Source organism: Etheostoma spectabile, chromosome 3 (assembly GCF_008692095.1).
Source record: "Etheostoma spectabile isolate EspeVRDwgs_2016 chromosome 3, UIUC_Espe_1.0, whole genome shotgun sequence".
Taxonomy (NCBI): Eukaryota; Metazoa; Chordata; class Actinopteri; order Perciformes; family Percidae; genus Etheostoma; species Etheostoma spectabile.
Genome location: NC_045735.1, coordinates 7,661,174 through 7,671,102, shown reverse-complemented (window position 1 = coordinate 7,671,102; position 9,929 = coordinate 7,661,174). Strand labels below are relative to the sequence as shown.

Here is a 9,929-nt window from a genome sequence, read left to right as displayed (position 1 = left end):
ATTTTTGAAAATGGAGAGGTTGAAATGTCAATTTATGAAAATAGCTGGCCACCTGTAAACAAAGCCTAAGTCTTTCAGTGCTTGGAGGAAGGAGAAATTAACTCAAAGTGCATGGCCTTAGTGACTTACATAACTTGATGTAGAAGATTTAGGAAGACAATATAAACGTTGATGAAGAGTGGTGTATTATGTTGAACAGCAGTCTCACCTGGAAAGCAACAACTAAAACTGGAAATCAATTGTTTCTTCTTCAGAGAAGATATAATATGAATCAACACTCCTGAATCGAACATATCAGTTTTGCCTTATGGAACGTTGCTGGAGAAACAGGTGGTAGGACAGATGGTGGTGGGACATTTTCTTTTGGCAATATTGTTGATAGCAGAGTGAAGAAGCCAGACTCTTCAGTCTATGAAATATGAATATGAATCTGATCGAGCACAGCGCCAAGAGAATAAATGTTCGTGCATGAAACTCACTGAGAAGGAAAATCTGAACTACAGGTGTCTCCAAAACAAAAATTTTCTTTCAGTTAAACATTTACCACAAGTATGTTTTCAACAGCAAACTCCATCTCGTCGTTACTCCCACGTCAAGCTGACCCAGACCTCTCCACAACATGACATCCGAGTATGAGTGTTTTGTGTGTGGGTGGAGAAGGGGGAATGAAAATGTGAAAATACTACACTAGGTTTTCACAGAGGAAACTAAGAGTGTAGGGTTTGTGTTTTAATACGTTTTATGACAACCTGGGTAGTCACAGTCACCTGAGACTTGGACGGGACAAATCTTAAGGTAAAAAACATAAAACACAAACAGAAAATTGACAATAGATTTTGTGGAGTTACAAGGAGACAGAGGGCTTGATTCTGAATATGCTCGCTTTCATCTTTCCTCCATTAGTTTTAGCCACTGTTTATGTGCTGCATTAAGTATTATGTTGTCGTTCATCATTTTCTATACATCTTATTTTAATGAAAGCTGAAAGAAAACTGTGATAAAGTTAGAAAAACACAAGCAAAAAAAATTGAAAGTGGAACTGACCCAGGGTTTAGATGGAGCTGAATACTATATTTAATCCACATATATCCTTGAATGAATTAATGTAAACATCTGGACTGATGAAGTGAAGCAATTCACCCAACATAGTGAGAATGATTTTTATTCTTTTACATTTTGTATGATTTGTCGATAGAAATTGTTGATTAACATGTTTTAAACGTCACCAACTTGAACGGTAAAAAGGAAACAACTTGTTATAGGACCAGGAAAGAAATTCTAGTTATTAATAAATATTAATGTACAGCAAGTGTGAGTGGCATGTTTTGTACTAAGCTGATTGAGTCAGATAAGGAATATGAAGACATCAAGAGGCTTTTAGATTAGTAGTGCAGTCCAATTGAAGGGTGTGCCTGTTTGGAACGAGCTGACTGCTTGTTTGTTTTTTTCCCCCACAACTTTATTGTGTAAATTCTCACAAACATGTGACACAATAAGCATTTTATGAAACGCTTGGTCCCCGGTATTGCTGCTTGCAGCGTAGTAAAGGCAGGTGTGAAAAGGCCCTAAAACACTATTATATTGACTCTTTGCACACCTTTAGCATTTTTGTTTTTTTTGTATTTCATCATTAAAAAACTAGATAGCACTGAGAAAACTGAATATGTATGGCAATGCCAGGCACAGTGTTTTATACAATTAATCAGTTCTTCATGCAATTAAATTCAGGCAAGAAATCTGTTCAAATTTAGGTAAAATCCACAGCTTCACAAGTATCCATGAATTTCTCCAATTAACCCCTCTGTACAATGGCCTACAATAGACATTAACAACAACTATCTACTAGATAACATTAACAACTAAAAGTATCAGTGTATGTATGCAAGTATAAAATAAGCAGACTTCTATCTTATTTAGAATTGTCTGAAAATCTGTGTTTGCAAAAAAATGTTTCATACCAGTTTACCATGTAACGGTGCAGCCCACATCAAGATCATGCAAAAATGCATGCCTTTTGTGAAAAGAGCATATTTACTGCCTTAATGTGTACACACTGGGAATAATGTCAACATGGATAACTGTATATGGCCTTTTAATAAACTGAGGCAAAAAGCAAAAGCAAACACAGAATTCCCTGAACAAGCACTGTCACTGATACAGTTTTATGGTTTTATGAGTTTATCAGCTGCATTTTTCTAAGACACTGATTGTAGGCCTGGCTGATGATTTGAGGACTTTGCAGAGCACAGCCTTCATAAGAGCAGCTTGAAGTCACTGACTACTAAGAGTCTGCTCAGTCTGGAAACAAACATTTCACCCGATGATCCTTTTAAACTTGTGAGAAATGCGGCAACAAGGACATTGGATTGTTTTTATCTGGGGCCAACTATTCTCACGGTCAAATTTTGAGACAAGGACAAATCTGTGTGACAATTTAGACAGAATCTTCCACTAACTTGGCAAATTAAACACAGTGTCTAATTAAAAATCATCTCAATAGATTTTTATTTTTAGCATTACTCAGCAGAATTCAATTGCCAACTCCTCCAATTACATCAGCTTTCACTGATATTTGACTGAACATTCAGCTTCTCTTCTCCAATCTACAAAATTAATTTTCATCAGGACTGAGGTAATTATACAATTCACTGAAGCACTGCAGCAATTCAGATTGACACTAAAGCTTTGGCTGCAAAATTATATTTTCTGATGGTCACATGCTTATTCATGGTCTTTCCCTGTGTGATATACGACTGGGGACAACAAAGCAGCCAAAACTGCTAATGAAATTGGAGGGAAAGTAAATGAAGCCTTAGAAATAGAAATTAAAAACCTCTAGACTTGATTCCATCCATGGGCCATATCAAGAAACTGCCAAACATTATTTATCTGTAATAAAGACAACAAATGAGGAAAGCGGGCACTGGTGTGGTGTTTTTTTTTTAGGCAGATGCCACACCTTTTTTCTTACATCTGTGATGTTTCCTTAGGTTATACCATGATATCTGCTGACTGACGCACACATGCATACACACATAGCACAATATGTACCAAGTTCGTCTTCTTCTTCTCCTCCTCCCCCTACACACTTTTAGACCAGACAACTGGATCTTAATGACTAAACTATCAGCAGAGGCACAAAACATTAGCCTCCACTTAACTCTGAGTGCTCCTATAGGAAATGATGGCTTATAGGGTTGCATCTACCACACTATGGATTCCAATGTTCCAAATCCAATTATTTAGAACCACACTTGATGGTTATCTTAAAGTACAATGGTGGATTTTTAGTGGACTGGTCACTGAAACTGAACCCGAATTGTGCGGGGTTAGAAGGCTGAGTGCAGTTATGGGTTGAGATGGATACATCTAAATGCATTTCGAACAAGACCACAAGACCACCGCATAGGAAGGGATATTATGGTAGCTGACCAGCTGGGGTTTTCTTGGTGAGGCCTCTTGAAGACATAAAAGCTGGGCTGAAATGTGAATGGGTAAAACCTGGGCATTAGCTCAACAGTGATACTAAAGAATAAAAATGTCTTTGTACACACAGTATTTACCTTGAAACCAAGACTGACCTGATTTTGCTTTAGGGTGAAGGTGCACATGTACAGTAGGTTCAGATATCAAGAGAAGTCATGCTGGTCAAGAACGCAAATAAAGCAGCCAGACATTCAAACAAGCCATGTTTGTACAGAGTGAGCAATGAAAGTCACACACCTGTACCATGAACATGGTCTGCGTGACGTCTTAATAAGTAAATGGAAATAATTTAGTAATGCATGAAGTCCCGCACACATTATATCATTTAAAATGGATTAGGACTGTAACTTTTTGTCTTCCAGTTATTCTAATAAAACAGGTATACTCACTGTCATTGGCAGCCCTCCACTTTGGGGCCTATACGACCAGTCAACAGTCATCTTACTAGTCGGCCTACTTGTGGAAGTATAGGTGCAGGACAATGTGACGGTATCCCCTTTAGATGCATGGAGCTCTGCTGGGGTACTCACTGTAATGGAGGAGACTAGGCAAGGTGCTTGAAGTGAAATAGTAGAAAGAAAGAGCAGAAAAAAAGAGGATTTTAGAGGGACAGGGTACAGGGATGAAAAATAAAAAGGACAAAATGTGAGCAGAATTACATTTTTAGGTGTTCAAAAAATAAAAAAAAGGAGTAGAGGGGGACAAAGTAAGTGACATTTTACTCACTATAAGCACAATAGTGAATAAACAACCTGATAGCAGCTACAGATATGCCCACATTGTGTTGGCATTAAAGTGTTAGCACAGCAACTTTCTTGTTATAGACACTGAACTGAAAGACATTCTCATACAAGTTTCTCAACAGACTGTTGTTTCTAAAAAAGACTTGCAACACGTCTATGGGTCATATTTTTGTATCTCTAAATGTGTTTCATTGTTATCACTTCATTCAGAATGCCAATGGAGGCCAGCCAGAGCAATGTCTGCAATGAATGATACCGAAGAGCTGAATTATTCTGCTTTGAAAGAGAACCTTCATTTATTTTCTAACCTTGAGTCATTAGAGCTGTTTTAATTGCTAAATGTTGGGTTCAGTTCATTTCCTTAACAACTCTAGAGGTGTAAGAGCCACACATGCCTGGAAGGCATCACCAAACAAAGATGAATTCATCCCCCTTTCCTCCACAACACAGCAGACAATACATACAAATTATTTGGCCAATCCATCTAGTCAACATCAAGCTATGTCAGTAAATAAAGGAGAACTGTGACCGGCTGGTGGCGCTAAAGTAAGTTTATCTTACACTAAGAATATACACGATACCCTGCCATCAGTCAGATTTATCTACAAGACCCTAGTGTGAGCGGGTTGACAGCATGAATATTGCAATCTCTTCACAAAAGTGGAAATTGGCAGTAGGGGGTTAAGGAAACGAGCTTGGTCTCTGGCTCGATCCCCAGACCGGCAGGATAAATCTGGGTGGGAAAAGTGAAAGAACAGCTTGACCCTCCCTGCAAATGAGAAGTTGCTCTCAATCGACTTACCTGATTAAATAAAAAAATAGAAGAAGCCGAACCGCTATTGAACTTGAAGACATCATAGGACATTTACTGGTGGGATATTAAAAGTCAGAAGGATGATATTGTGATACTTCTATAGCTGTCTTGATGTGACCCAGGCAGAAAGGGGGACAAATGTAGCCCAAAATGAAATGAAAAATGAAACCATAATGATACTAATCTGCGGCAACATATTCATGTTTTCTGTGTTCTGAATAAGATTATTATTGTACACAGATCTAATTTTTATTACTTCATAAACAAGTCAGATGATTTCAGAGTGAAGCCAACAACTGCAGTCAGAGCCATGTTTGTAATGGAATTGGCAAAGAGACAAAACAAAGATTTAAATGGGCTATTTGGACTACAATTATTAGACGAGCATATATTAGGCTACTTTGAATGTGTCTGAGGTTGAAGTTCACTACGACTTTATGAGAATGTTTGCTATATTCTCATGGGAAGTCAGTGTGCTGGTTGTGTCCATAACTTCTGCCTCAAGAAGGGGTGATGCGTTAACCACAGGCAGTGTTATCATGGCGTTTGATAGTGTTTACAGAGCAACGTTTTACGTGTAGTGTAGGCCTGGAAATGAAACATGTAGGCTACCATTAAAATATTTCGACATTGTTATCGAAAAAATAACTTGTTTCTCCTAGAACAAACATTAAGCCAGACGTACGCAGGCAGAGTTTGTCTCTGTTGTAGCTAAGCTAACTTGTGTTGAAGCACAGCGACATGAAAACGGAGCTGTGTCTAGTTTACTCACCGAAGAAGCCGATCAAATAGAGCAGCAAGACGACATTCAGAGAGGTATTCCCTTGACGCGGCCGACGCATTTTAAGTTGTGAAAACGGGTTCTCTCGTATTACGATAAAAAGAAAAATATGTCCAAGTTGCGTCAAAGCTTCGGAAAAATTCCGCCCATTATCTATTTTGTCATGACTCAGGATCTCGGTCTCGCCGCAGACTGTGGGCTGATTACCCTACCTGACAAACAGGTGTATCAGGAAGTGGATTCATTGGAGTATTGGGAGCAACATCATCCAACTTTAAGTTTTAATGTTAGTGTGTGACTGAAGTGTTATGTCCCATTATAATATTATATCAACTATTTCAATAACCCACTAAAAGATATTCTATACGATAAAGAGACGTTTAACATTTGCAGCCATACAATTTGTAAAATGTGTGAAATGGACTGAGTGTAACAATTCATCAACAATCTTTTTTTGTCCACTATCATAGCCAAGCCATATGTTACTGGACAAATACTGGGAGAAAAATATAGCTGCCTAGGAGCAGTAGTAGTAGTAGTGATTATTTTAGCTAAATAATGTATTGTATTTTTCAGGAGCTTAATTTCCGATGGTATAATAATAATAATAATAATAATAATAATAATAATAATGTATATTTCTTTTCAGAATAAATAGGCAAAGAGTTTTCATATGAAGAAATTAAATTATTGTTGAGGATAATGTTAGCCAGTTAGGCAGTTTGTCTCCCCAGATGTTGTTGATCATGAGCAGGAAAGCATAAGACTCGTGTGATACACATCTCTAAAACAGGCATGGGCGTTGGAGCCAAAATAAAACCATATTAATATATACCACATTCTCTTTGCGTACCTCTCCATACCCTCAGATGACCCCTCTGTGTGGAGGCCTGAGGCCCAGTCTTTCCCTTATCTCCCCAGATTCGGTATAAAACCATGGATGCTCTAGTCTAGTGGGACTTCCCTGCTATTTTTATGCATATTTATCCACTATTACTCTACCCAATCTCGTGTCTTTACTGTTGTAATAATCTCTGTGGGAGAAGGTATTTGTTTTTCTAACATTTGCTGGTTCAGTTTCACTCTGGTGTAATACTGTATCTCTCCACTACATGTTTATACTTTGTCTTTTTGAAGTTTATTTATGCCTTTATTTGGTTATCTTTATCCATCCATCTAGTCTGCCAGGAGCGTTTCCTCCATCCTGACAATATTGTAGTTGTGTTGCATAATCCCATTTTATTTCATGACATGTCAGAGGATGTCAAATGAGAACAGCATCTTCTGTTACTCTGGGTCTTGCACCCTCAAATACACTGTGTATGTATCAGATATGTCCCATAATCTGATTCAGTTTTGGACAGAATTACAACCTATACAGCTGGACGTTTTATATACTGTACATACAGCTTGGTGGCACATTAAAAATGTTTTCTAAACCCATATTCCTGTGTACTGTGAAGAAATCTCATCATTTTGCAAAAAACAATTTTACGTAAAGGAGTTTAAGGGAAATGCTTATTCCTCGAGTTGAATATTGCACCCTAATTTGATTAAAATGAAAAAGTAGCCATGCTTAGAGCTCTCTAATAAGGGATTGTGAAAAGTAGGGTTGTTATACAATTAATACAAATTGCTCTGATTTACTGCAGAACTAACTTCTAATATACTACACCATGTGGAAATAATTTCTGTGAGAAACGGACAGTGGCACAATAACAAAGACAGTCTGGATATAATGGTGTCTCTGAAAGCAATTTTTTAACTAACCTTGACTTAACTTATCCAGCAATGTCTTTATAGACAAGTGCATTAACGTACAAATCATTTTTGCTTTATGCCCTTATTTGGCTGTACTTTGTGTTTATGATTGGTTCTGCAAAATCTAAAATTCATTGAAAAAATATCTGTGGATGCTGTGGATGTAGAGACCGGCCACTTACCGCATACATTCACGAGTAGTGTTGTATCGGTTAAGTCTTGTATCTGTCAACAATATAATATAACTGAGCTTATGCATTCCACATGGTTGTATTGTTTGTGAATATATTATATAATCCGCTTGAGTTTGATGGAGGCTCCCAATGCTCTGTTGGAAAATACGTTTTATGCCTCTTACTGTACCTGGGTACTTTCACACACACACACACACACACACACACACACACACACACACACACACACACAAACACACACACACATCACATACACACTCACACTCACATAAATACACACCATTACATTGTGGTGTGTGTGTGTGTGAGTGTGAATACAGGGGCTCTCTGTCTTGGTACAGTAGTGTGGTCTCAGTTTCAGTTGAAATCTTTTCAGTCACAATGAAGGCTCTCCCCACTTTCTGACTGGCGACTCTGGTCAACAAGAGACCTCTTCTTCTGTTGTCAACACTGAAGGGGGCTAATTACGCAAGGTGATTTAAATTGTTGGGGCCAGACGGTGTATGTAACCATTATCTTACAGCCAAAAAGCCAAAAATGTGAGTCCTTTGGTTTTTCATCAGTTTATATGCACTCTATGCACTGAATAGTTGATGAAAAGTCCTATCTGCTAAACTCCACTATACTGTATTTTAAAGGTTTCACATACAGAGAAAACTTTTGTATGTGAAGTATAGCACCACATTAGCCACAGTATGGCTCAGGGGATAGAGCGGATCATCCTTTAATGTGAAGTGTCCCTGAGCAAGACACTGAATCTATGAATAGGTGAATGAGAGGCACATTGTCAGGTAAAGTAAAGTAGAAAGTTATTATATAATTTTAACCCATTTACCATTTAAAGTGAGGTTGTGTGTGTGTGTGTTTGTGTGTGTGTGTGTGTGAGTCAGTATGCATAAAGCAATTTAGTACATCTCCACATTACTGTGCCAGGTACTATCCAAAGGTGTTGAATGCAAACTGAAAATAGACAGATGAAACAAGACAGAAACTGTAAAAAAAAAAGTGGGAAAAAGAGTGATAAAGACAGAACTAATGTCCTCATTGGGAAAGATAGCACGCAATGTTTCCTTGCATTTCTTCAACAAACAAACCCCAAATTAGTTTATTCTTTACAGAATTGATTTGTGTGTGTCACAGTAATGATTTTGACAATATTGCAGTAGAAAATGGCTTATTAAATAAGTCTATGGAAAGAAAGGTTGAGAACAGACAGCAGCAGTAGGACAGACAGATGATACATAAACAAGTCAGTCTGGACTCAAGCAGAAACTATTTCAAACAGTTAATGTCAACATTCAATATGTTTCTTTTTTTATTTGGAAAAGGAAAAAGGAAACCCATTAGCAGGAGGAGGTGGAGGTGTTGGGAACAACAGCGAATATATAATTGGGGATTCAGCCGATTGCTCCGCTGCATCAAATGTTTAATTTATTTATTTTTTTCCCCAACACTTTCCTATGTTTGCCTTTTGGCAACCACCAGAGAACAAGCATGAACTTGCAGGATTAAGATGTGGTTCCTTTTGTCTGGGTGGAGAGAGGAATAGCAGTGCTGATAGCATAGCTACAGTCAAGAAAACATTCCTCCAAATGAAAAAGGTGTTGTGTGTGTTCTGGTCTATTCACAATGCTGTCACTGGAGAAAATAGCGTATCTGCTTTTTTTACATTGCAAAGGTCTGATGATTAAATGTTTAAGATTGAAAATGTTCTGATATCAAATTCATTTCTAGGCTGTGCTAGAATAAATTACCATATGTGACTCATATTGTTGCTGAGTATAGCAACATCTACAGTTATAATAATCTATTATACAGTAAGCCCTGCACATGGTTATTTCCACACCCAGACTTACTGAAGTGTTAGAATTATTTTGGGGCCAATGTCTAAGCTCTGCAAAGATTGATTAACAAACACTGTGGTGATACAAACAAGATTATCTAAAGACCCCACTGTTGTTTTATCAGTTCAACACTAGCGGTCTTTCTTTACAACAAAATGTAATTATTTAGCTTGGTTAAACAGACTCTGTCTCCCATCCACCCTGTCCCTCTTTTTAGTGTTAGTCAAACATGCTCCACCCTCTACCAAACACATGCACGCACGCACGCACGCACGCACGCACACACAAAAACACACACACAGACAC

The 9,929-nt window shown here is 37.9% G+C and overlaps 1 protein-coding gene across 1 annotated transcript in view; it reads right to left on the bottom strand.

The window, feature by feature from the left end:
- mpzl3 (myelin protein zero-like 3) overlaps positions 1-6,083 on the bottom strand; it is an 8,568-nt gene extending 2,485 nt beyond the window's left edge. Inside the window, exons 1-2 of the mRNA XM_032508843.1 lie at positions 5,816-6,083; positions 3,876-4,042 (exon numbers count right to left, since the gene is read on the bottom strand). Of these exons, the coding sequence (XP_032364734.1) occupies positions 3,876-4,042; positions 5,816-5,885 (237 nt within the window). The 5' untranslated portion in view covers positions 5,886-6,083. The remainder of the gene's footprint in view (positions 1-3,875; positions 4,043-5,815) is intronic.
- Between the last annotated feature and the right edge of the window lie 3,846 nt (positions 6,084-9,929).